The following is a 27,887-nucleotide window of genomic DNA, read 5'->3' on the forward strand; positions in this document are numbered from 1 at the left end:
ATTGGACTCTATGATCTTAAAGGTTTTTTCCAACCTAAATGACTTTATGATTCTGTCTGTGAGCATAAAGCTGTGTTACATACAGGCACATCTTTAAGAAATGGCACAATTTGTGCTGAGCACTCCACTGGAGATCATGGTCTTCAAACTCCTATTTGCAATTCCAGCAGCACCTATATGACCTAGAATATAGGTCTCTTTCTCCAATTAACTGCTCCTTGCCTGCCCTCGAGCCCCAGTTTAAGAAGTTTCAGCCCACATCAATTTGCCACCTACTTAGTTGTAGAGAAGCAAGCATTTACGGGTCTATGCATCAATCAAGACACTCTGGCCTAGCTTCACTCTTCCCAGCAACAATCTTGGGAGGGAACTTAAAAAAACCTAAAATAGATGCAGATTAGAGTGCAGCCCTGTACTCCTGCTTACAGATGTCTGAGCACAGTTGCCCCAATGAGGGCAGAGCGAGTGCCTGCCAACAGATGGGAGCTTCCAAAAGCAGAGCTGGTACCACAGAAAACAGTCTGCAAGAACTATGCACCTCCTATCCGCCTGACCAACAGCCACTGAGACACGTTCATCTAAATGACATCTGCTTTCAAAAGTCCTTTTCTACACAGGTGGGGCGTGAGTGTGACATAATGCAGAATATCCAGTGATCATCCTAAATAATGGATATTGGAGGGAGGTTTCCCCTGTAATAATTTGTGTTCTCCTTAAACATGTAAATCATTAAGCTGCTCATAAATTATACACAGTAGAATTTTTAATACTTCAATTTTTGGCAATAATTTATTTTGGGATTCATTAATTTTTAAATAGGAAGATCAGAACAATTTCAGAAAACACAGTTTCCATTTAACTTAAAATAGCTGCGTAACTCATCATGCCTTAAAAAAGTAGCACACAAAATCTAACAAGTTCTTCAAACCAGAGGGAAATCAAGCAACTGACTGCAAGTGAGACCTATGAGTAATTAAATAATAATTTTTAAAAAGTAAAAACCTTGTTCAAGTTCTATTCCTCCTGAATTCTTAATGAGTGACATTTAAATAAAGAAATTATTGGCTGAAAATCATGATACTGCTTTGCAAGCTTCCTCAGAAAGTTTTGGAAATAATTTAAATCCAATCATTAACATCCATTGTATCCCTCTAATCCTAAACATCATATGGAATACATTAGAGAGTCATTGATGCTGAGTATGCTCTGTGTTGCATAACCTCAGGACAACATGCCAGTTCCTTGAAACATGGCTTGGTTACAGAGTGCAAATGGGATCAAGCCATGTTTTAATCATGTTCCCAAGTTGCTCTAGAGACCCAGCCTTTTCGAGGCTGCAAACTGGGAAAAAAAACAAAACCACCAACGTTGAAACATGCTTTGCCTTCTCAGGCACACCTAGCACGCTGGGCTGTAGAGAATTATGCTGGCACTAAACGCTCCAACAAAGACCTATAATGCAGATTTTAGTAACAGACATGTAGGAAGTTACAAGGTTAATGCAGGCACCGAGCAAAATACACCTTCTAAGACATGAAAACACAAATCCTATGCAGCAAACCCACAGAATACACCATGCCTGCGTCTGTGTATATATGCACAAACGATGTGAAGAAATAGCCCTTCTCACCGTCTCTCTGCCTCTACCTTCTCCAGCTACCTCAGCCCTGCTCAGAAAGATCTTTCTTCTGTGGAAAAGAGAAGAACCGGCGCTCATGGAGCGCTCCTCAGGAAGCGGCATTCCTGGCATGCCACTCCCTGCTGCTGCTGAGGGTCCCAAGGCTGAGGGTGCTGAAGGCACAACAGTCACTTCACAAATGAATGCTGCCCTGACTAGGGCCTGGTGTGCAGCCCCATGGCTCAGAGCCCCCGTACTCAGTCCCCGGGAGCAGAACACCATGGATACCCTCCACAAGCCAGGGACAACCTCCGCCCTTGCATAGCACCAGCTGCAAAGGACAACAGCCGGCAGAGGCTGCAATCAAGTTCTCCCCCAAATCCCAAGCCAGAGAGGCAATACAGAGTCAAAGAACGACATCTGTCCGATCATCACACTGCCTGCTTTCCTCCGACACCAGGGTGGTGGAGCAATGTATGTATAAAGGGTCTAAATAGTATATATAATGTACGTAATGTAAATTATCTAAAATCTAAACCTATGTATAAAGGGTCTAAATAGTTCCACAGGAGGAACGCAAACTGAGATACAGGACAAGTGAGAGTAGTCACCACATGAAAAATTCCCTGTGGCAACACCCAGGACATCTGTAGAGAAAGCATCCCAGTCTTAAATCTGAAAATGCCAAACCACATGCTTGCTTTATAATACGGTCATTTATTAAAAGCAAGGAAAAAAACAACTCCACATTTAATCCTTTATCCTTGCATCCAAATCCTCAAAGACAGAAGGTCTGTATGCACTGAGGGCCAGACAATTTGCAAGTTTATAATTCTACTGAGGATTTTCAAATGCAGTGAGGGAGGAGAGTCTGTCTCCTTAACCTCAAAGGATCACACAAGTATAGCTAAGACAAAAATTATACCTCGCTTCAGGCTGCATTTTCCTTTCTACACACATTTACCATTTCTAGCTTCCTTGCTCATTATATAGCTTGTATGCATTGTGTTGATTCTTTTTAATTCATATGCAAGCCCTCCAGTCTCCTGCCTGACTCTTATTTTGAATATACTCTCATGTAGCACTCTAACAGTCATGAAAAGCCCTGTAACACATTCACTTGGTATCCCCTATAGATGAAAAGCAGCCTTACTAAAGAAAATTCAGTTATAAGTTGTTTAGTCAGAATTCTTTTTAAGAAGCCACTGTGTATTCATCACAGAAATAGCATGACTCCAAAGAAACAAGCAGTGTCATAATTCATATGAAATGCCCATTCTCCAAGCCTATGGGTTTTGCACACAGGATTCTACATTAAATCCACTCAGTTGTTCTCTATTATTTTTCATTGATATATCAAACTAAATGCTCCCAAGTCTAATGCCAATCTAAAAGCAATGCACTATGCCATCAATTAAAACCACGGTTTATAAATTTCATGTTCAGGTTAAACAACCTTCCAAGAGGCCAAACCCAGAGACCAGAAACTGACAATGTGACACTCACATAAAGGAAACAGAATTGCATTGCTTTGAGATGCTCCGAGGGATTTTATCCATTTAGTTGCCAAAACTAAATTACCAGAGGAGTTCCAGACTAAATTTAGACTCTCCAGGGCTGCACCCATCCATAACCTGGCTTTTTTGGCACATCACTACCACAGCAGGCATTCAGAAAGCTCAGGGGACACTGCACTTTGCTTGGCCTACTTAAGAGAGACAAAAACCACATCTAAGACTCCCAAAGAATACAAATACTTTATGACTAAGCCAGCCATTCCTTTGCCGCTCCTTATCCAAACATCTCTGTTCCTATAAAACCTTTAGTAAAGCCAGAATGTCACATTATTCCTTCTTTGCTTAAGCTCAGAATGTCAAAAATTATTGATAAATGCGGGCACCATAAGGTCTCACAGACAGGTGCTGAACACAAGCATATGCCATATCTAGGTTGCTCCTATCTCCTAAAAGTAACACCTTTGAGATTTTAATTCAGATATAGCACCCACCCACCTTCCCTCTCCCACCTTTTCTGGCCTTACACTTAGCTTTTGCTGGCATCTTGATTGCTCCTTATTAACAAAAATGAACAAGAATTGAATAGTCATAAAACAGCATGACTAATCTTAATGCTTTTTCTAAAAGAAGAAGAAAATGTCCATACAATTTTACAGTAGGTTATGAAAATTTAGTTACAGCAGCTCTGCAGCTCCCTATTAATGCTGTGAAATGCTTCATAGTTGTAAAAAGTTTCCCACATATTCCTTCTCTTTGAAGTCCTGGAGAAATGCTCATATTTTATGGAAACCAACATTCATCTGCATGAAAGCTGCCAATGATTGAAGGAACATCAGCCAAAGAACGCCAGAATGAATGAGTTAGATTGGCCATTCTCAAACTGCAGTGCATACAATGCTTGCTAATGCTCTGGTTGTTAGTTGGCTGGTCATTTCTGCTACGGTTCCCTTAGTTTCCCTCCTGCAAACTATACTAGAAATATGCTAAATAAAATACATCTATATTAAATAAGCTGCTTTGAGTTTACACAGTAAACTATATGAAATGCAGAAAAATTCCTAAAGCGTCTTGCCCATCTGTCTTCAATCCCTACACATGCATGCCTTGCACATGAGAAACGGACTACGCAGTCTCAAGGGGAAAGGACCTAGTCTTAAGACTACTGTGCTCCAGTGTCTGCAATAATCTACCAGTGTTTAGATTCGTCTGTTCAGAGAGTAAAGTCCTCTGGAACACAGGAAGGACTGTCCTGGAATGCTTCTTTAGATAAGGCACTACTAAAGCCCCTTCTGGACTGTAAAGAGCATCAATGCAAAAACAGGAATGTGTAAGTATCAAGGTTGACTATCAAACCAAAATGGAGAAATTCAAGTTAACAGTTTTCACCTGTTAAGAATGTAAAAGCATCAGGTAACAATAGCAATCAATACAATCTAGGAAATTCTAAAGGAAGAAAAGGTTTAATTTTATACAGAATGGAGTAAGAGCTGTAATGAGACAACCCTTTTTTTAGTTTTTCCCTTGTGATGTGTCCCAAAATCCTGACTGGAGGTCACAGAAAAAGTTGTATAAGAAGCTGTGCAATGAAATGGGACAGTGGATTTGTGACAGTTCCCATGCTTGCCTGCCCCACCCAGATGAAGTCTCTCAATCTTATCTTCTTACATAATTTTAACTCACTGTATCCTGTTTAATAAAAATTTTCTTAGATCACTTCTCCCCTATTCTGAGAAACGGTTTTGGTGGTTTTTTTTTTATCTTGGTTTTCGGTTTTTTTGTTTGTTTTGTTGGGGTTTGGGGGGGATTTTTTTGGATTTTTTTTTTTTTAAAGCCCACACACATTTAACTTGACTGAGAACTCACTTCAAAAGCTTCCTTTCAACTATTTATGAGCATTTAAACAGCTACACAGGAACAAGTCAATAACTTGTCTACTATGCTTCCTGTTTCAAACAATGGCAAACATCGGGTATTTTGGGATGCAAACGTTCATTTTCTTGTATCTATCTCCTTAAGTGTGTGCCTATGTTTATATTTATCTATCTATATATAGCTACTCCCACATTTACATGCAGTTGCACAAACAAGTTTGAATACTGTCTCTATATAAAATTCACCAAAATAAAATACTTAGGCTAACTTCCGAACATGTAAATATAGCAACGGCTAAAAATAACACTTCAGTTTCAAGTTTAATAATGATTAAAAAGATTATTTGCGATTATGTCTTTTGTTGTTCAGTTTATATCAGTTACTTACATGCACTTTAACCTGCACTTTTTCAACCTCGATTTTATGGCTGTTGTGCAAGGCTGCAAGCATGGAACCCTACTTCTGCAGCTGTGAATTGTTTTTCTACATTTTGAAGAATAGGCTGTGAGACTATCAACGTCGAAGGATTATCTGTACCTTTCAGGGAACATCTCTGAGACATAAAATTTACCCAGAATGGTAGGTAAATTCAAATATATGAATATAAGCCCCTGTTTATGCATTTCATCTGGACCAGGAAATAGTCGAAATGCAGCAATGGGGTACCTCTTTCATGTACTTAGATTGCTACTTCCAGACAACTAATCTGCTGGGAATATCTTACTTATAAAGAGAATGCTCTAAGTTAGATCTCCTCCAACACAAGAATCTTCAAATTTAAAAATCACAGTAGGGAATCAGAAAAAAATAATTCCCCAGGGGCATGTGTATTCTCAGTGAAAAATCAGCCTTTGTCTCTGTCATTTCTAGCCATCATCTAATTACAGACCCTGTTGTTTAACACCTATCTTGTGGTTGCCACTCTGATTAACCAAAATGTCCAAAGTATTCAAGCCATTAGCCCTTTTTTATGGGCTCATTACCAAATATACTTACAACAAGAATTCAGGTACATTTAAAGAGAAACAGGCAGATGTTCTTGACAAAGTTCTAAAGCCCTCACAGCAAGCTAAAGGCTCATTTCCTCAAATCCATGTTTTCCCTCAGTCACACTTATGCTCTTTTCCTGCACACATAAGCAGGGATTTTAGGAACCTCACCAGGAAGGAAAAGGAGCTGGAGAATTTTGTTCATCTGGGGTGTCGGCTCTCATTTGTCTCTTTCTCAGTTATGTCCACTCTCCATTTGGAAAGATACCACCCCAGTAGCTTTAAAACACAAAAGCTTATCACTGTATTCTTTTCTTGCTTAGCCAACCTTTTTATTACTTTTATGTATCTTTTGCTACATTTGTCCCTTTCACCTCTGCCTTTGTTTTGCTTTCCCAAGGCACCTTATCTTTCTGCAATTAACACAAACGCAAAAATGCTTCCTTCGCACATACATTAGTCTCTTTTCTCAAAGTAACTGGTTTATGTCAAAGTTAAAAGTTATCTATTTTCAACAAATCAGACTTTTAAAGAGGTTTTAAAATAAACACTTGTAGAGCATACTGTGCTTTCTTACCTGAACAGAGTTGTTCAACTTTTGTGTAGTTTAAAGCTAATATATCATTAACCCATGCGATGATGTCATGTCTGCTCATAGTCTCTTGGGTTATAGAGGTAGAGTACACGTTGACCGCCATTCCCCAACTAGGAAAAAAAAAAATAATGACATTTTCATAATTGTTTTCTGAATACAATGAATATACGTTTCCTGTTCAAACAACAGACAGAAAAGGTGCAACACTCACAACCCTCTCTTATTTATTGAGAGAGGAGGCTTAATTTTCATTCTTTAATGATATTTAACCTCTTCAATGTCCTCTTGGAACCTATGACCACATTTCTCCAGCTGTCACTGTGAACTTAAAGAACATACAAACCTACAGTACTCTGCTTCATGCTGGTAAGGTAGAAAAAAAAAGAATCATACATAGATAAAGACACACAGACAGGATCAGAGATCTGAGATTTCATAACAGTGCTGCATGAATGCAGTGATTTGACCTCTTGTTAGTTTTTTGCCCCTGCAGGACAATCAGGCTGCCTAAACCAATATTTAATTTTCAGATAAATTCTAGATGATGCAGCTGTTCTATATACTGGAACACTGATTTCTTACTGGGACAGGGGCCTTTTACATAATTAATTCAGTCACAGAGTGAATACTAGATAATCTTTGTTATCAATTTACCAGCTTCTATCCTGAAAGTAACTGAGACTTGCACCCCCAACAGTCTGGTAGGAAAGCTGCCGTGGAGCCCAACTCCTCTAAAACATTAAGAACATTCCCTCTCAGCTTAAACTCATTTGTTCTTCTGCCAACATTATCCTCCAGCTCTAATGGCTTTCTCCTCCCCAGAGCGGATTTCCTAATGTGTTAGGGACAGCACTCAGAGTCTGTCCCAATGCCCAGGTAGTCTAGATTAAACAAATCAATTTGAGTCTCTTATATCAAGTCAGACATTCACTGACTGGTATTGCCAGCAGTCCTCCTTGAACAGACAGTTTCAAACTGTGCTGAGATAACATTTCACCGAGACCTTGGAAAATGGCACTGTGCTCAAAGTTTTCACAGCTACATCATCTTACATAGATTCTTCTAGTTAGCTAAGGTCCTTTCCTGCAAGTAGGTAATTCATGGTAGCTTTATCATCAGTCCCCAAGTACAGACTAGAAATGCATACTACTAAACTTTATTCCTTGTTATCCTATCCCAGTCACATCTTTCTGTTGTGAGACATTGCCAAGATAAAAGATGAGCATGTTCAAGTTCATCTCATCAACAGTTTCAAAGAATGGAATCATGATCATTCATGAAGAGAGTAAATAATGTTCCCATGAGTAATGGACATCAGAAAGTCCACTAGGAACAATCTGAGCATGAGGTGCATCAGAAACATTCAAATAGTCGAAATTGAACAATAATTCTTAGCAAGAACATTATTCTTGATTTGGTGGAGACTGCACATCTCCATTTCTAGTGACATCTATAGTAACACCTAACTGCCTAGCTTTGGTGTCAATCCTGCCACCTCAGCCTTGGACCTCAACTTTGCCTCTCAAAAGCAAGAAAGCAGGATCTCCTATGTAGGATTAAAGGTCTGCATGGACTATTTCCATTCAGAATTTGCAGAGATGCAACCCTTTGAAGCTTGAGAAACAATTCCGCAGGGAACACAAAGACTGCAACTTAACTCCACCCATAGTTAGGTGTGCTGGGGTGACCTAGATAAAATGTGTGGAAAAACCCACCAGCATGAAACTTGACTCAGTAACTTGTAAGTGTATAAGTACATAACACAGAGAATAAATTTAAATACAAGATTACAGGTCACTTTCTAGGAAACAAATCTCTGAAGGCTGTTAAATTGTTCCCATCTACTGAGATTAAGATCTAAAACATAAAATCCTCACATTTGCTTTATAAGGAAGGAGGAAAAAAAAAGGTGGGGAAAAAAAAGAGAAAATAGGGTCAAAAAATTCATGCTCCAATAGTCAGGCTACTACTGCCAGAAATTCATTCATTTGGAACCAGGCTGCCTCTCTACCCGCTTGTGTACAGGCACCTCCGAAGCATGGAAGAAATCAGCCTGTGCTCAGTCTGCTCAGTTCTTCCAGCGGGCTCCCAGATAGCACAGCCAATTTCATGAACACAGCCCTGCATTCACTGTAACAGTTAGCAAAGGTTGCTTTCTTGGCATGCGTTAAGTGCTTGGATTGAACCAAGCACTAGGAGCAAAGTTTTAGAAACAGGGAGTGCCCTTTTACTCTTAAAAACTACACCGTAATGGCTATTCAGCATCAGGATGGAAGGGACTGAGCAGGCAAACAGCACCTTTGACACTAATTGCATCTGAAGTCTGAAACGTCACTGTTAGTGTGGTTTTTACTTTATTATTTTTAGCCTTTTTAGATAGATAAGAAACTAACAGAAACATACTACCACTGCCACTATTAAACTAACATGTTAAATACTGTCCGTAAGATCAGCTGAAATAACAGCTTAATACTGAATTTAATATTCACTGAAGATTCAGAATAGTGAGCTTAATATTAAACCAACAGATTGATATGGAACAGTTCCACTCAATTCTAAAGAAGCTAAAGATATTTAGATGGTAACATTTGAAATAAAGTTACTCTGATCTGTAATTGCCACTACTTCATGAAAATTTTAATTGGCCTCTCGAGACCAGGCAGAGCTCAGATCAACCATCAGCTACCAGTAGTGAAAGGGGAAAGTTTACTCTGTTAAAAAGATCAAGAAAATCCACACACAAGAAGGAAGCAGAACTTCCCTCATCACCCTTTTCCACACAGAACTGCAGAGAGAGATATCCACCTTTCTGCAACCCACAGGGGACCAAACAACCTCCTCTACTGCAGTGCATGGGGTGGGGAACTCTACTGCAGGAAACTGCGAGTAAATGAATAACCTTGAGTTTTACAATGCTACCCTGAAGGATTACTGTAATACAACTTACACTGTGTCTGCAAATGAATTATTATGGTCTATTGGTCAAACAAAAGTTCAGGCTATTTGTTAGAGACAGTAGCTTCACATTTGTACACACAAGTATGCATGAGGGTGTATCAGTACCATTTTAAAGTTAAGCAAAATGAATCAGAATTTTTGTTAAAACAATTCAATAACATGCCATTGCCATTCATCCACAGTGACATGGTGACATACATCTGAATCTTCCACAGCCTCTTCTCTTGAAAGAGTTCACCCTGTCTTTGCATCTCCTGTTCCCTACCCTCCTACTGGTTATGTTCTAAATAAACTCAGTTGGGAAAGGTTTCCTGTACAGTAAGCATATTCTAATTTGGTGGTCAGATACACACAGCTCCTCTTTGCCACACAGAGAGACCTTGAACAAAAAAAAAAAAAAAAAAAAAAAAAAAAAGAGGAAAAAGAAAAAAAAGAACAAGCAGGTGTAGGTAGCACAGCCACCATGCTCAGAAACAGCCAAGAACCCTTGTGCTCAACATCTACAGCTGGGCTTGGGTTTTCTGCCTGACTTATTTCCCTGAGTGCTGAAGTACTTTGAAAAATGTGATTCAGCTTCAAAATGCATCAATAAGCATGTGTAAGGCGATGCAAGAGAACAGCTGGGCAGGCAGACACACAGGCCATACTCTGAACAGCCAAGTAGCTAACAACTTGATTTTATGTCCTAATACTACTAATACTACTACTTCTTTCCAATAACATTATTTACATTTTCAACTTGTTAGGCTTCCTCTTGATTAGGCTGAAGGCTCTCAAGCATAGGCTTGCAATGAGGCTTATACAAGCCTGAAAAATGGCATCTACCTGAGATCCTCCACCTTCCATCGATATGCCTGGTGATTCCATAGTAACTAAAAGCAGAGGATAGCACATCACACCTCCCACTTCAGAGCACAGGTGGAGATTAAAATCCTCTGGCTTTTACAGCACTGCCTAACCACAAAGGACTCTATCCTTTACTTTTCCTCAAGCCACAGGAGAGCCTTCACATATTAGTCCAACCATTTCATAAACACACTTCACACATGCACAACTACACACCACAGACCTGAGGATTAGCCAGGTGCTGAAAATCATGTATATGCTTAAGCAGTCAGAAATATACTGGCTCAGCATGTCTAACAGTAAACATTACACTCAAAGATCTATTAATTTTTTAAGGCATTGCATGTAGCACTGAACATTCAGCTATTAGCCATTTTCCACTGCTCTTGCTACAGATAACTGCAGCTGTTACAAGGTGCTATCCAGCTGTTCATAAGATCAGTTTTGCAAGAAGCATATTTACTTTATTTTTCCAGGGATAACTAACAATTGTTGACAGCAGAAGCTGTATTACAACAAACCATTAATAATGGCACCAGTAATAACAGCAAGACAGGAAGGACTACAGCAATGAACCTAATTCGTAATTGTAAAAACTCATCACACATGCCATCACCTTTGAACCTGCAAGGCCTTCATGTTTTCATGGGATAGTCAAAGTTGGAAGGGATCACTGCAGGTCCAACCTCCCTGCTCAAGCAGGGCCACCTAGAGCCCGTTACTCAGAACTGTGTCCAGATGGTTTCTGATTATCTCCAGAGAAGGAGACTCCACAATTTCTCTGGGGAACTTGTTCCAGTCCTCAGTCACCCTCACAGTAAACAATTTCTTCCTCATGTTCAGGTGGAAACTCCTCTGTTCCAGTTTCTGCCCAGTGCCTTTTGTTTAGTTCAAATAGGCATGGTACAATATTATTAGGCTTTTAAATGAAGTGGAAAGTCTGTGTGACAGTACAAAGAGGAGCCTTCTGGAAGCTGGTACCTGATAGATACTGCCAGTAAAAAAAAAGATCTCACACCAAAAATTACTGAAGCAGAAGATACAGCAGAAAAGCTAAGATGAAGCTGAGACTGCTGCAGCTGCTGTTCAAAAGGCTTTCTAGATTAAAGCTACTGCAAAACAAAAAAATCCCTGAAGAAGGAAACCTGCCAGACTCAGAGGCTAACTCCCTGAACAAGGAAAATTCATCCTTTTATAAATCATCTCTAAATGGCAACTCATTTGCTGGACCTTGCCTATTTCTTTAACACTCACTGCACACAGCCTTAGCCATAGTCATTAGAGGCCAGTTATGTTTGAGGTTCTCTTTACTGAAAGGAGTCCTGAGGACAGAAAATCAACACAAAAAGCTCCTGTGCAACGCTGACAACGCTGTTACTCTCCCTTTTGACTTATGTTGCACTTCGGCAGCAAATACCATGGCATCAGGGTGCTGCAACTGAAGTGATATGTGTAGCAAGCAACATAAAGCTCTATCTACTCAGAAACTGCATCAGATACAAGATTAATCAGAATGAGACACTGCCGGGGGGAGGGGGGGGGCGGGAAGAAGAAAAGAATCCTGTGGTTGTAATACTGCAAGAAAACCACACCTTTTAAGATGCTGAATGTCAAATCTCTTATGCACTGTTCCCGTGTTATTAAATAGCCCTGAAATGTTAAGAATATTTTTATTATCTGTATATCCCACTCAATTCTGAATGCCATTTTACATTTACCACATGGATCTGACTTGACCTAAAATGATTTGTGAAGCACGCTAAAGAGTCTAGAGGAGACTGAGACAAATCATGTACATTTTGATTGCTTTAATATTGCAGGATTACCATTTAACGCAGCCAACAGCATATTTTCTATTGTTCTCATTGTAGTTCCCTGTTTAAAAGTGAGAGTAGAGTAATAGAGATTTACTTTGATTGGATTAGGGCATTTTTAATTTTTGTTCTTTTAAATTAGAGGCTGCCTGCCAATGTTGTGATGTTCTGACCTAAATAAACGTCTATGATAGGTCTCAAGGACTGGTTTAGATCCCAATCTGAGTCACTCAGATTGTGGTGTATGGTGGTAATTCTGGTTTTTGCTACATATGGCTTTAGAAAACTTTATTCCCCCAAAAAACCTTATTATCTGAGAGGCAGAAAAATACTAGTTCTTTTTCAGCTCCCCCAAATCTACAAAACACAATGAAAAGTATTCAAATAATATACACGACTTGAGCCAAAACCTCTGAGATGGCCTAATAACCAACAATGCATTACACTGTCCACTGCAGAGCTTTTAGAAATAGTTTGAAGTTTATTCACTAACCAGTTATGACATTGGCATATTTCACAAAAAGGAAAATAACAGTTAAAAATTCCAAGACAATTATTTGGTGCAGGAAAGACTTTAGGGCGCCTGAGGAGGGCAAGCCACATTCACTTGAATCTGCCAGTCATATCTGCATAGCATAGGTAAGACTTTATTTCTCCAACTACCTTCTCACTCCTGCTGCCACCAAAACTGTAGAGCAGTGTAATACATAATGTCATGTCTCTACAGTAGCACACTTCCTTTTTTGTCAGGGTTCACCTTTGCCTCCAAAAGTACAGTGCAGTATTAACACTTAACTACACAATATCTTAATTGTATTGCAAAGTATTTGCATGCTCTGAAAGTTTCCTTATCAATTTCCACATGTAAACAAACCTTAACTAAAAAAAATACATCCTTGACAAAGGATAGAGGTTCAAGAAAGGCAGACATTAATAGCTCACACAAAATGGAAGCAATTCAGAGTCTCTGGCCACCACCATTTCCACATAGGTGTAGTAACTCTGGTCAGAAATGAAACGCAGTGGTGCACAGCACCCTCAAACTATACCTTAGAGTAGGTGAACAAAGCAATAGTAATGCTCTGCACTGAACAGACAGGCACTAGTTAATATGGGGTAAGGACACAAATTTCAGTAAAAAAGAATGTTACTATAAATTAAGAAGGTATTTTATTAATGAAGAACAAGAAACCTTTGAAGTAGGCTGAATGAGAGGAACATAAGCGTGGTAAGGTTGCAATGCTGAATAACTTAACTGCTTTCACTTACAGTTATTACCCTCCCCCCGCCAAGGCTTTCAACTCTAAGATCTTAAGATTGAATTGCTGCTTTGATGCCCTGAAGGAAGACATTCAACCTGTAAAATTTTCACAGACAGTGGCAACTACTCTACCTTTCACAGCAGACAAGGAGATTGTGAAGAAAGAAAAAAAAAAGGTTGGTTCAGAGAAAAATAATTGTCAATAAACCTCAGTCAATGAGAAACACTACACTTTAGAAAACAGAAGAGGTCTATGACCATTTTGTAACTAGAAAACCTTGAAAAAGCTGCTGAATAAACCAACATTTAATCTTCTGTTAAACAAAGTCTCAATTCACCAAGACACACATGGGCACTTTAATTCTCTTTTCATTCATTTTTTTCCTCTTATGGAAAATAACAGATTACTAAGCACACGTGCAGACATCGCTAGAGGATTTCTAAGAGATTAAAAAACATGCCATAAAGCAAGGTAACATCAGTGCTGAGTACTAGAGGAAGGATGCTTTGAGAGGTAGCACATGTTAGTAAAGCCTCAGTTCCTAGCCCGAGTTCTCCAAATAACAGGGGAACCTATATCTTTTGCTCCTACTAAATGATGATGAGCAGTTGTACTTTCAGACAGGAGATTCCTAAGTGCTATAGCAAACGCAGATTTACTGGAAAATGAAGACGGCAGCGGAGGAGGGCTTGTTTCCAAACACACTGCCCTGCATGAGGGCAGCCTGTGAACTCCCAGGCAAAACAGTGTGGACACAGCCATGAATCTAAGCAGCCACCTGCATCTACACCAAGCAAATATCTGCCTGTGATTAGGGTGCGATAAGAACAATCATAAATCCCGATTCAGAAAAAACAACACTGCTGGTCATACAGATCGCTGGGCACCGAGACACTATGTCAGAATCAGAACAGACTGGGACAGCAGCCATGCTGCAGCCCAGCAGCTCCGCTGCTCCGACTCCTGCCATTTCCGCCTTTTAAGTCCAGAAAACGCTGTAGGCAGACTTGAGAGTTTCAGCAGGAAAGAGATCCAACTAGAGACAGATGAAGTCACCAAATGAATTTAGTTTTGACCTATCCGGGGTTTTGCTGCTGCCCTCCTCCTCTCCGGCATGTATACATTCGGAGGTGAAAGGCTAAAGTAACACGCTGATTTACTCCAAGCATAATGTAATGCCAAATGAGATTTGGTAATACTATACAGCCCTCCTGACAGGGGGTCTGAGCAGCCTCCAAGTGCCTCAGAACCCTGCACAGAGCCAGGCAAGAGAGGCAGTGACTCAGCAGGAGACGGGCACTGAGCATTCAAGCATTTCAGAAGTCTGTGAAGAAGGGAAAACAGGAGGATTCATCAAGGGGAAATACAATGCCTTTCTCTTAACACATAACTGCCATTTCCTAACGTGAGACTGCAGTACACTTAATAAACCCTGGCTATCCCAAGGCAGGCAAAGATAACAAGGAGAACACTCTCATGGGAAATCTCTTGCACTAGCAAAGAAGGGACTGCAATATACCTTTTCTACTCACAAATGATGCAATATGATACAGAGAACAAGGACTTTGTCATGCATCAACTTTTTTCTCTTCTACATTAAAAACAAGTGTAGATACACACAGATTTATGCATTACAACATTTATTCTAACCTTAATAAACATGTATGTTAGAATCACAGAATATCACGAGTCAGAAGAGACCCACCGAGGATCATTGGGTCCAACTCCCAGTTACCACAGGGAACAAGGCCCTTTGAAAGGGGCTTTCCTTAAAAAGTGGCCTTAGCCACCTTCACTTTGAAGGTGTCTGAGGTGACACCAAGTAAGGGACAAGAAACAGCACAACAACCACTCATGCAACCATCCCAGGACTTATGGGCAAAGATTCCAGAGCACAGCCTGCACGACAGAGCTGCTGAGACATCAGCCAGGCAGTCAGCCCTGCTCAGTCCCTGAATGGCAGGAAGATGAGGACACTGATCAGGGGTATAAGACAACACTTATTTTAAGCCACCTTTACCCTGAAGTTGTAAACAAGCATGTGACAACACATGAAGCAACACACAACCATGCTGGCTGCTTTCACTGGTACATCACTCTCTAAAACTGCTGTGTATTTTTGTGATTAAACTCTAGTATGGTTGCCCAGAGTTCCCACTGCTACCACAGCTCTGCTGACATTTGAGGTGGAAAGGAGAAGCATGAGGCTTTCTGTTGGGTATGCAGCAAATTCAGTGGGCAGGTTTCTAGGAATAAGCTCCAGGCAACACCTGGGACCCGAACCAGCTGTAATTCCCCTGCCAGCACTGCCTCTGGAGACCACTGCACCAACACACTACATAGCTTTTCACTAGGCTCTGCATTCAACCTCTCTTCCACTTCTCTCTCAACTGCTAGTGAAAGCTAGACCAAAACCAGTATTAATTATAACACTAAATCTTAAGAGTTCTAACATCTCCAATGCTGATGACACAGGCCCAAATAAATAACCCTGTCTTCGGCTTATACAAACTCCCTACAACATCATGGCTAGGCTTCGTGAACAAAGATTTAGGAAGGCTCTATTCACCTTTGTTACAAGCATGCTGGTGGCTAATGAGGCCAATACGAGATAGACATGTCCGATTGCAAAAGGCACAGCAGAAAGACTCCTTAGATGGTGTATTCTGCAAGACGTGATTCTTTCTGCGTTGTCTTTTCTCCTCGAGAGTGATCCTGCATGCATTCTCAAAGGCATCAGCAGCGTTATAGATGGTGTGTCTCCAGGCCTCCCGATTGGAGGCCAGAGTAGACCAGTTATGGTGATCAACATGGCCAAGGCTGAGATGTTGTTTCAGGGAGTCCTTGTATCTTGTTTTCGTGGCTCCTCTCTTGCGGCAGCCGGTGGCAAGTTCACCATAAAGCAAGATCTTAGGGAGGCGGTGATCTTTCATCCTTGAGACGTGCTCTGCCCAGCGTAGCTGTGTTCTCAGCAACATGGCCTCAATGCTGCTTGTTCTAGAATAGATGTATTAGTCTGACCAGTGGATGTTTAGGATTGTACGGAGGCAGCGTTGATGGAAGCGTTCTAGGAGACGCAGGTGGTGGCGGTAGATGACCCATGATTCGGAACCATATAAGAGAGCAGACAGCACTATGGTTTTGTAAACACTGATCTTGGTGCTTTTCTTCAAGTGTTTATTTCGCCGTACTTTTTTATGGGGTTTTCCAAAAGCACTACATGCCTTTGCTAACCTGCCCCCAAACCTGGAACGGCAAACCTCTGTGTGCTCCTAAGCTCCTCTCTCCTCTTCCACGGGGGCGCAGTACCCGCTGGCGAGGCTCCCCCTCTTTCTCTCCTTTCTCCCACAGGGGTTAGGGCAGGGGCTGACCACGACCAGGGGCCAGGGTCCCCAGACCTCCGCCGCACGCGGCACAGGGGCTGCCAGGGTCCCTGGACCTCTGCTGCACCACAAACCATTATTAATATTATACAGATTTCAAGTGTTAAGACTACCAGCCGCAACACTTTATTTTGGTTTGGATACCGAAGTAACTTGACCTCCTCCCTTGTTCTTATGAGTTCATACTATAACAGACAAGGAAGCACTCTTAAATTACTCTAGTGCTCAATGTATTACCAATAAATGACTTGCACTTAAGAATTAATCCTACCAAGCACTATCCAGAACAGGGCTGAACTTCTAAGTGCAATTGCTTAACTGCTAAATTAATTTTGGAGCAACTAAAACTAGAATTCACTAATCCTTCAAGAAGTAAATTGCCCTTTAGGAACATGCTAGTTCAACCATCTGTGATTTATGTAACGTATTATTCTTGCTGTGTGCCAGTAACCACAGACTGATTTAGTATTGTTGCACTACCAACACAATTGCTGAGGCTACCAGCATCAAGTTAAGTTTCCCCAAAACGTATTTTTTCAGCCACGTTGGTCTTTGAAGGTCTGTGAAGTCGGCATTTTCCATCAGATTTTAACATCTTCTGCCTATCTAAAGGGGGAAATCCCCAAACCTCTGTTTTCCAAGTAATGTTCTTTAGGTGGGGCCTACTGCTTTGATGCAACTGTGATTGTAAAAACAGAACTAGTTACAACAATCTTTATCTACAAGTCCCAGTAAAGTCTTGAACCTTAAGCTAAGAGAAGCATAGATGTACTGTTTAATAGGATTTGGTCTCCTTTCATGAAATATCTTGAGGTCAATTCCTAAAGTCTATTGCTTCCAGCTGGCAAACGGTGACATTACCAAGTTCAACTCCTAGAATAAACAAGGGGAAAAAAAGTTTATTGCTTGAATTGCCTTCAACTACATATAAATGTAGTTAAGAAGGTAATCTGTGCTGCAATGTGAATATTTAGTTTCTTCAATCCCCTCAGTGTTGCTGCAGGCCATGCAACAAGACAGTTTTGTACCACTCCCTGTAAAAGCATGTCAAACTAAGCAGACATCTGACACAGTTTAAGAACTGTGCTCACAGTTAAACATCTTTTGCAGATTAAGTTTATCAATAAAGAAAATTCTGCATGAAAAAATATACAATTCCTTAAAAGCAGAGGGAGCAATTTATCAGCTATTAACTTCAAAACATAATCTTTACTTGCAATGCACATAATTAATTTTTATGACATAGCAAAACTATCCCTTTGCCCTGCTGTATCTCTACAAACTTTTGGTCATCTCAGGGTACTAAATTGCAGAAGTTGCTCCCAGTGATTTAGAGAATGCAATATGAAGTAACTAATACACTTCTGCAGCAGCAGCAGTATAGCTTTTGCAAGAATTAAACTAGAAAACAGTTGAAATTGATGATGTCAAACCGAAACTGAAAACACACATTTTTCTTTTCCATTTGAAATCTTTGATGACAAGGATGATTTCACCCTTATGGCAGTACGGAATTTGTTGCCAGATGATATTCCTTTCACTTTTAAAGCATGCGATTTCATTACTTTATTTCTAAGTCATGAGCTGTTTATGCCTATTAAGAGTTACAGAATGGGATCATAAAGTGACTCAGGTAGGCAGGGAACTCCAGAGAGATCTGCTCCAACCTCCCATTCACTGCAGAGCCAGCAAGAGAGGGCTACCAATGATCCCATCTATCTGAGTTTTGAGTGCCTCCAAGGACAGATATTCCACAGCTCCTCTGAGTAACATCTTCCAGTGTTTGACCATCCCTTCTGTGAAAACATTTCTCCCAATATATAAAGTAATTTCTACTGTTGCAGTTGCTGCCATTGCCTCTCATCCTCTGCCCATGCATCTCAAAGAACTTGACTCCATCTTCTTTAAACCCAGCCTCCCCTGAGACAGCTAAAGACTGCAGTGAGCTCTTCCCCTCTCCTGAGCTGTCTCTTCTCCAGGCTGAATAAACACAGCTCAGATGCTCCAGCCCCCTGATCATCCTGGTGACCCTCCATCACACTCACTTTGGTATGACACTGTCTTTCTCAAACTGGAAAAGCCAAATTCAGACACGGTATGTGAGATGTGGTCTCAGAAGCACCAGAGGGGAAGAATCACTTCCCCGGAGCTGTTGGCTTCATGCCTGCCAATGCAGCCCAGCATGGACTTGGCCTTCTTCCCTGCAAGAGCACACTGCTGACTCATGTTCATCTTGTTCACCAGCACCACCAGATCCACACCGTATAGCACTTCAGGAACAATTGCAGGGGGGGAGGGGGAGGGGCACTGGGAGGGTGTGCTTAACGTGGTAGTGGAAAAAAACACCTCACCATATTAAAAATAGAGCTGCCTGAGAGACAAGGCAGTTCTAGAGCACCCCCACTGCTGTGTAACTCATTTCACACTTGGGGACCAAAGATGTATATGTATATACACAAAGGTATATTAGAGAGCCAAACTTCTGCAGGCAGAAACATACAGAATAATAAAACGGTTTGGGTTGGAAGGGTCCTTAAAGATCATCTAGTTACAAACCCCCTCCCATAGGCAGGGACACCTCCCACTAGACCAGGCTACTCAAAGCCCCATCCAACCTCACTGTGAACTCTTCCAGGGATAAGGCATCCACAACTTCTCTAGGCAACCTGTTCCAGTGCCTCACCACCCCTATAGTAAAGAATTTCTTCCTAATATCTAATCTAAACCTACTCTCAGTTTGAAGCAATTGCCCTTTGCCATGTCACTACATGTCCTTGTAAAAAGTCCCTCTCCAGTTCCCTTGTCAGCCACCTTTAGGTATTGGAAGGCTTCTCTAAGGGCTCCCTGGAGACTTCTTTTCTCTAGGCTGAATAATCCCAGCTCTCTCAGCCTGTCTTCGTAGGAGATTTAAATATTAAATGAAAAAAAAAAAATATTCCTTATGCCTCTTTGAATCTGACAACTGGCACGACATGAATGTGTTTACTGAAAACAGTGTTTTCAGACTGTGATTCAGAATCTACATCATGTGTAACTTTGAAACATTAATATGGGCAAGGAGTGATATGGACCGCAAACAATAATTCAATAAAATACAACTAACGCTATTCTGCATACCAAGGTTTCCAATAAAATGGCTAAATTACATGTGAACTGTGTCCTTTTGGGAAAATGTATCACTTCTATTCAACCATTTACCACTGCCTTCATGTTCTCAGCACTCCTACACACCATGGTCTTTCTGTACACGCAAACTCCTGCAGGACTTTCATATCACTGTGCTATGTATTCCACTTCCATACAAACAATTACTCATAGATTCTATAGTTATTTTAACAAGCTATGATTTGTGTAACACTGAATCCATAAGTAAAACAAATGAGTATTCTACTGCAAATATTTTAGTGCTTCCTATTCATGATATTACTGGACTAGCTCCACAGAGATTAACCTTAAGAAGCGAGGCATAACAACCATGTAAAATTTGCCTAAAATGAATTTTCATTCCCCCAAAATTGTTTAACGCATACTGCCAGCAAGCCCTTCCAAGCATCAACACCACATTCCAGAGTGACAGGCAAGAATTTGCATTCATGTGCATCTCTGAATAATTACAGCTGCTTGGGTAGGAAATCTGTATGGTACTAAGGACCCATACTGTCAGGAAGGAAAATTCGCTTGAGTTGCTCTTAAAAGACAAAACTGAAGTCCACAGATTTTGCTAACTAGCTCTCAGGGTTCCAAAGTAGCCAAGAAACATAATATTGAAAATTAAACCTCTGAAACAATACAAGGTGGTCATATGCAAGGCAGAAGATCAACAGCACAACCTGCATGGCATATTTCTCTCCAGGCAGAATGATCTGGCACAGTTGCAGGATTTCCTAAGGAAGCTACATCCTTAAGTCTCAACTCACTGATGAATGTTTACGCTTCCTGTTTGGATAGCATAGCAAAAACCCAGATTTAACACAAAAGCACCCTTCGCTAAGCATGAGGCTCTACGGGAAACAAATTATTTCAGAGTGCTTAAGCTAAGATATTTAATGGCTGTGCTTTCAGTATACAGAGCTCTCTCTACAAAATATTTAATAACTTAGTATACCACTAGAAAACTAGATAAATTTCTGTCAAAATATCATAGGAAATATTTTCATTTTGAATTAAATATTTGATAGCGTGAAGACAGTAAAATTGTGTTAACCCCCCCCAAACACAGCTTTTAAAATCCCAACAGTTAAATGCATGCTTAGTAAACTCTTATAGTTGATATTCCACTTCCCCTCCCACCTAATTATAATGAAACAATATGAAAAAGATGCTTAATCGGTGACTCAGGCAGCAGAGATCTGAGCAAGATCCAAACAGCTACGCAGTCACAGCTAACGCCATCCGCAGAAGAAACACGGATGTTTTCCATTTACGTTCCCTAGCACTGATGTTGGAAGTGAGCAACCAGTGCTGCTAGCTGGAGGCCAGGACTCAGGGAGCGAGGAGGATGCAGGGATGCAAGTATCCAAACATTGTCCTGGTGCAGTGTGAGCCTTGCTGCTGCCACCACCACCACCACCACCACAACACTTATTCTGCACTACAGCCTTCGTGCCATCCCACTCAGCGGTTTGCATGATTGAGAACAGATGTGGTGAGACCACTCGTTTTCAATTATCAAACAAAGGCTGAAAGTTTCATCTCCAAAATGAAAAGCTGGCACACGATTTATCTTCTTCCTTACCAAGCCTTTGCTATACTTAGCTTTGGACATGAGGAAGGAGAAGAGACTGTCAAATTAAACTAACCTCCCCACCAAAACACAAGACCTCTGAAGATATTTTTGAAGAGTCACTCATTCAAGGGCCAAGGCTTGAAATGCAGACCTACCACACTTTTTTTTTTCTTACTGTCTCCCAAAACAAGTTTTATATCTCAAGGTTAGTCCAGGTATGCCGATTCCTGTGGTCCAGCCTGACTGTCATGAGGGTGCTGCATCTCCCTTGAACTAGCCAAAGAAATAGCTTTAATCAGGATCTCTTGCCCCACCTCCAAATCACCTTTCTTTTACAATGCAGCATATTTTTCAGTGCCTGTTTTCCAGGGACACTAGATTGAAGACACTAGGCAGAAGTCAAACTGTCTGTTTCTAAAAGTGACAGCATCAGGTTCAGTTCTCAAATATCTGAAACTTGCTCCTTTTCTGTTAATATGTCAGAAACACACTGCTTTTGCTATGCAGCTCAACAAGGTAGTTTAAAAAAATCACATCACACACCAAAAACCAGAATGCAGCCTCCCACCTACAGGATGTTTCTGGAACCCATGGAGGCTGGGTGCAGATTATGTGTTCTCAGGACTTTTTGGTGAGAGTGCTTGGGTGCATCCGAGAAGATAGCGCTGTCTGAAAATCACCTCCATTTCCTTACGCAAACTGGGTTGTCTGTGGAGTGCTGTTTTGTTCCCCTCTCCTGAAATCCCATAAAGTTATCTGCCTCTTAGCCCCTGATTTAAACAAATACCCCCAACACCCAGAACACTGTGAGGATATTTTCTTCAAGGAAGATCAAATCCACGTCAAGAGAGGTAGCCCAATAACATAGGCAGGGATTATCTAGGTTTCAAACTACTGATGCAGTATTGAGCAGAGTCATCCTCATAACCCTCAGACACATTTATATGCACTCACATGTTATCTTCAGACAGTTTCACCCTGTGCCTTTTGAGAGCTGGACCCAGCAGAAGATACTCACCAAAACAGCTCTCTCTAGGCAGAGTACTCCCTAATCAGAAAACAAGATTAAAGAAGAGCAGCAGTGGCAGTGATAGGAAGACAGCTTTATGAAAGTGAAAGAAGAGAAAATAAGTGGGTACCTAAGCTCACAGGAACCAAGGAAAGATTTCTGCATGGTCCCTTTTAATGCTGGCTAGTAGCTGCTGGCTCTAAGTCATCAGGACAGTCTTCTGCCTGTTAGCTAGCAAATATCTTGTTGCAATCCAGACGCTTGACAGACAAGGGGGTTATCACAAAAATACCACTTTTAGAAAAGCTCAAGCCAAATTTATGGGGTGTGATTTATGTTGGTTTGTTGCTGGGGGTTTTTTTAAACATTTATTATAGACTTTCTCCTTTCAGTGAAATCTAGTGCAAAATTCTCATAATCTGCAACAAAGCCGTTAGGTGAACAGCAAATGCCTCTGAAAATAATGATTCAGTTACTAATATATAGTAATAATAGTAGCATTTGCTTTGACTAGCATTTACAGTTTCAGAAGTCACACCTGTCTGTACTACTAAGCGAGAAGATAGCTCCTTGCTTTTACTGTGTATTGTCTCCCAGTTCTCAGCAAGTTTGTGCATTATTATATTAATTTTATCAACACAAATGGTCTTTTTTACTTCAGTGGAACTACCTGCTCACCATATTCAATGGAACATAATTTTAGAAGACCCTTCAAAAGAGTCTGACTTATGCCTTCTGCCCACAGTAAGGCACAGCTGTAGGTCTCCCTTTGAACCCTGAGTAAAGCCACACGTGTGGAAGGCACAGAGCCACCAGAGACAGGGGCAGGTCCTGCGGAGGGAAGGATGCTCTCTGCTGCCCAGGGCCAGCCTGCATCCGGCAATTCACTGGGAGGTGGGAAGGCAAAGACCAAAACAGATTTTGCTATAACGTAAATCTCCACTTTCAGCATGGAAGTTATCAGCTCATACTGCTGTAAAAGGCAGCCAGACATGCTCTGTAGCACCCCACAGTTTATTTCAGCAGTGGGTGAGGAAATCGCCACTTCTGTCCTGCTTTCATTATTATGCAGAGCACCATCGCTCACTGACAGCTTACAAAATGACTTCTAGAAGGAAGACAACACTTAGGAAAACCAGATATTTAAAACATAACTTTAGAGAGGTACATGCTCATAGATAAAAACTACAATAAAAATACTCTTTCCTTTCAGCTTAGTGATTTGAAGAAAAGCAATCAGGAAGTTGGGCCCCCCTCCTTCCACTTCGTGCAAGTTCTGGGTATAAAACTAAATATAGCCAGGGATGAAGGACCAGAAAAGCCTTTTTCTAGCAACACACACAGATAAACCAAAAGTTAAGCACGGTCTCCTACAAAGGAGGGTACAACAGTTTTCCCCTTTAGAACCAGGGTGGGCTAGGTATATCATTCAAACCTGGAAGTATTCAAACTTTTTGTACAGTTAGCTTTTAAAAATATGATGAGCTGATCTACCACACAAAATGCCCAGATTCTGGCAATAAAAGCACTGCAAACATACCCTATTTTAAAAAAAGTTCTCCACACAGCGTTTGATTTGGTTTCTCATTAAATTTTTTCAGACTTCTTTGAACACAGAAGCAAAACTATAATTAAATGTAGTGCCATTCTCAGAAATTAACCCAAATCTATTCTGGGCCAACAAAAAGATGCTTCAGTACCAAAAAAATTTTAAACTCAGTCTGGAGGACATGAAACAGCATTTTACTAGAGCAATACAGACTGATTACAGTTATTAACTCTAAAAGGTGTAACATCATCCTGTGACTATATTTTATGCCGAAGTGCCTGGTTTCCATTTACCACCTAAGTAAAGCTGGATGAGAAACTTAACACCTTGGGCCCGTATGTCTCAGTCTGCACAATATAATACGTCCTTTGGAAGACTTGGAAAAACTATTTGTGGCTTTGCATATGGAGCATACGGTTAGGACTCGTGGTATAGGTTCAATTCCCTGCTGCATCCTCAATTCAGTGGATAACTTATGGCATCTCCTTCCATGTCAGCCTCCTAGTCTGTAAAAAGTTATAAACTGCAGCTGTTTTTATGTCTGACTCAGGAGTTGCATATTAAATCTTTGGTAAGACCTGGTATTAGAAATAGTAAAGCTTTTTTTTAGGTCTGAGAATATCCAACCTGATAAACACAAATTTTCTGATCAATAAAGACTACTTTTGTTTTAAAACATCTATGAAACAGAACATGTTAGAAGTTGTAAAATGAGAATGCATTTCTGATATTACAGGAGAGAAGGACTTAAAGGCAAATACTGAACTTGTATACCCATGGGAGATGCAGGTTAAGAGCAAAGCTGCAGTACGCACAAGTGTTTTACAAGCAAAGTACGTACTTCTAGCTTTGTACAAGTAACTGCTGATCTGATGTCAAGCTCCAGGGTGTGTTTAATGACATATTTATTTCATATTCCTAGATGCACATAGAACAAGCCAGCCCAACAGTCAGAGGCATAACAACTTGATGTGTCATGAGGTAAGGTCGTACAAGCTGCTCCGTAAGGCTGCTTTGAAGTCAGCAATGGCACTGACAGTCCAGCGTGGTTGCAGGCACTTTACTGATGGTATTCATCTGTTATACTTACTGAGCTCCTGCTGCAGCTCAAACTGGACAAGCACCAAACTCACCTAACTAGTCAAGGTTTCCATGGAAGTTAAAAGTCATTTTTTTCAAAACCAAGGAGAAGTTTCACAGCAGGTTTCACATATTTTCTTTAACATTTCCCTTCTGTTATGCTTGCCATTTACTTCCTAAAGTACTTAAAGTTAGAAATGAGAGCAAGTTAAGTATCATTCTGTCCCTTGGAGAAAGTGAGAAATCAACAGATATGGATGCCATGACTGTGCAGATCAGGGTAAGTTTCCACAAGGAAAAAAGAACCCAAATAGAATTCCCCAGTGGAAATTTTTATTTGTGCATTAAAGGTTTATTTCTGAAATATATCGAACCGGATTACTTATTTACTGCCCAAAAGTAACACGCAACATTAGCATTAAGAGTTCTGTATTCCTTTATATTGCTCTAGAGAGGAATACAAATGGATTCAAATCCCTAGAAGACTAAGGAGTACTACTCTGGATTAAAGGCTATTCAGACGCAGAATAACTTCACAATTTTCAAAAAATTGGGCAAATGATACAGTTATTTCTGTCATCAGGTGCTTAACACAGCAGCCTTGCAAAATGTTTTTTCTAGACATAATTCAGTGTCTGATATGAAAGGACAAGAAAATTGACTTGTTGATGGCTGCAGAAAAACACATACAAACCTATTCCAAAAGAAAATGGAGAACCTGATTTAACAGAGGTTTTCCAAAGAACCCCTCTGAAGAAGTGAGACAGCAATCAGTAGCACCTATGACATGTCAGAATAACTAAACACAGATGCACGGTATTTCAAATATATTTCATATTTCTGCTTAGGTGCACCAGCTTTCCTCTAAAACGGAATCTTGTACTACTCAGCTGAAATCTACATATAGGAAGTGAGAGCTCCAGGCTTTCTGCAAGTAGAAATAGGTCCTTACAAAAGCAAATTTGCTACTTCGTGCTAAATGTGTGCATTGGGGCTCCACTGCACAAAGTATCAGCAGATTTAGAGTGAGATGGACTAAATTTTGGGCAATTCAAACAAGCCACACACAGGGATCGCCGACACACTTCGAGATCACGCGTCAGAGTGTGATCAACAATGAGATTCACTGTTAAGGTTATTAATGGTCAGCTACACCGGTAGCAGCTCCGTTACTCCTTAGCAGAAGAAAAATACTGTGATTTTCTTCAGACAAACAAGCCATGTCATCCACGTTTGTTTTCATCTAATCGAGCATACAACTCGCCACTTTAGTCAGATATTTGAGAGCAGCATCATTTCCTGTTGCTTGAAAATCAGCTTTAAGGGGCGTGTTCTCTGCAGAGGCACTGCTTGCTGTCATCCAGGCAGCATTTAAAATAACTGTATATTGACATAAGGGGAGCTACGGGCCGTATTATCACCCTTCGAGTCGGTAACAAGGAGCACATCAAACCAGTTGCGTTCCGGGCTGCGCCACGACCCTTATCAAACAATGCAAACAATTTTAATGAGCTTATCTGCCGGAACATATTGTCAGAGATGTTCATGCAAAAGCGCCGCCAGCAACGCATGCCAAACGATTCATCAAAAATGCCTACAACTGCAACAAAAGACGTGTGTCCCCCCAAAACGAGGAACGATAAATAAACACAAAATGGGGCTGGCGGGGAGCGGGGGGCGGGGATGGAGCCGCCCTCCCCCGCGCAGGCACCGGGGGGACTGTCACCGCCGCCCCGGCGCGCGGGGAGCGGCTGTCACCCCCGCAGCGGCGTGCGGGGGGCAGTGCCCGGTGCCGGAGCGGGTCCCCGGGCCGGGCAGGGGCTGCCCGCGCCCCGCCATCCGCGGCCGCCGCCTCCCGCACGGCGCCGCCTCCCCTCCGAGATCCGCAGCGAGGTGCTGCGGCTCTTTTCCAGGGGGAGCTGGCTGCCTGCGCGGGGTGCGTTCTTTCCTTCCTTTTTATTTTACCCCCCCTTTCTCTTTTTTTTTTTTTTTTTTTTTTTTTTATCATATTTAACCGCCTTTCTTCCGCCCGGGCGCGGCGAGCCCCCGCAGACATCCCGCCTATGCACCGAACGCTCTCCAGCCGGACAATGCGGGGCCGGGGCGAGAGGAGGGGGCTGCAGCCCGCCCTCCTTATGCAACCTCCCCCCCGCGCCGCCGCAGCCCCCCCGCCGTACCTGTAGGAGCGCTCCCCCCGCACCGTGTGCTTCCTGAAGGGGATGATGGTCCCGTTATCCTGAATGATGTCGTTGTTGTTCTCGCCATTTGGGGACAGGGCTTGGGTCGGTCCGGGCATTGGCGCTCCCGCCGCTCCGCAGAGCCCCGCGCTGCTGCCGCTGCTGCTGCTGGTGTGCGGAAGGTGGCGGCAGCCGCGACTCTCTCGCCGCCCGCCCGCCCCGCTCCGCCCGCGTCAGCCCCGCCCCGCCCGCGTCAGCCCCGCCGCCGCCGCCACACGTGACCGCCCCTCGCCATGGCAACCGGCCGGCGCCGCGCTGCGCCCGGGGACGGCAGCGGGCAAGGAAGGGAGGGAGCGGGGAAGGAAGGGAAGGGGCGCCCGCCCCGCCCCGCGCCCCCACACAAAGAGCCGCTCGCCCCGGGCGTGCGGGGGCTCCGCCGTCCCCCGCGGGGGACCAGCCCGAGCTGTTCGGCGGCCCCTTCTCGGGGCAGGC

General features: G+C 41.9%; 1 protein-coding gene across 2 annotated transcripts in view; it reads right to left on the reverse strand.

Moving 5' to 3' along the window:
- Positions 1 to 27,593, reverse strand: part of MAPRE2 (microtubule associated protein RP/EB family member 2) — a 59,607-nt gene extending 32,014 nt beyond the window's left edge. Inside the window, exons 1-2 of one of the 2 annotated variants that reach the window (XM_027713940.2) lie at positions 27,396 to 27,593; positions 6,574 to 6,701 (exon numbers count right to left, since the gene is read on the reverse strand). In XM_027713940.2, coding sequence (XP_027569741.1) covers positions 6,574 to 6,701; positions 27,396 to 27,514 — 247 coding nt within the window. In that variant the 5' untranslated portion in view covers positions 27,515 to 27,593. The remainder of the gene's footprint in view (positions 1 to 6,573; positions 6,702 to 27,395) is intronic. The other variant, XM_027713957.2, reaches the window with a different exon arrangement.
- Positions 27,594 to 27,887: the final 294 nt, after the last annotated feature.

The sequence above is a fragment of the Pipra filicauda genome, unplaced genomic scaffold, assembly GCF_003945595.2.
Source record: "Pipra filicauda isolate LSUMZ 115617 unplaced genomic scaffold, ASM394559v2 scaffold175_size1500280_pilon, whole genome shotgun sequence".
NCBI classification, from domain to species: Eukaryota; Metazoa; Chordata; class Aves; order Passeriformes; family Pipridae; genus Pipra; species Pipra filicauda.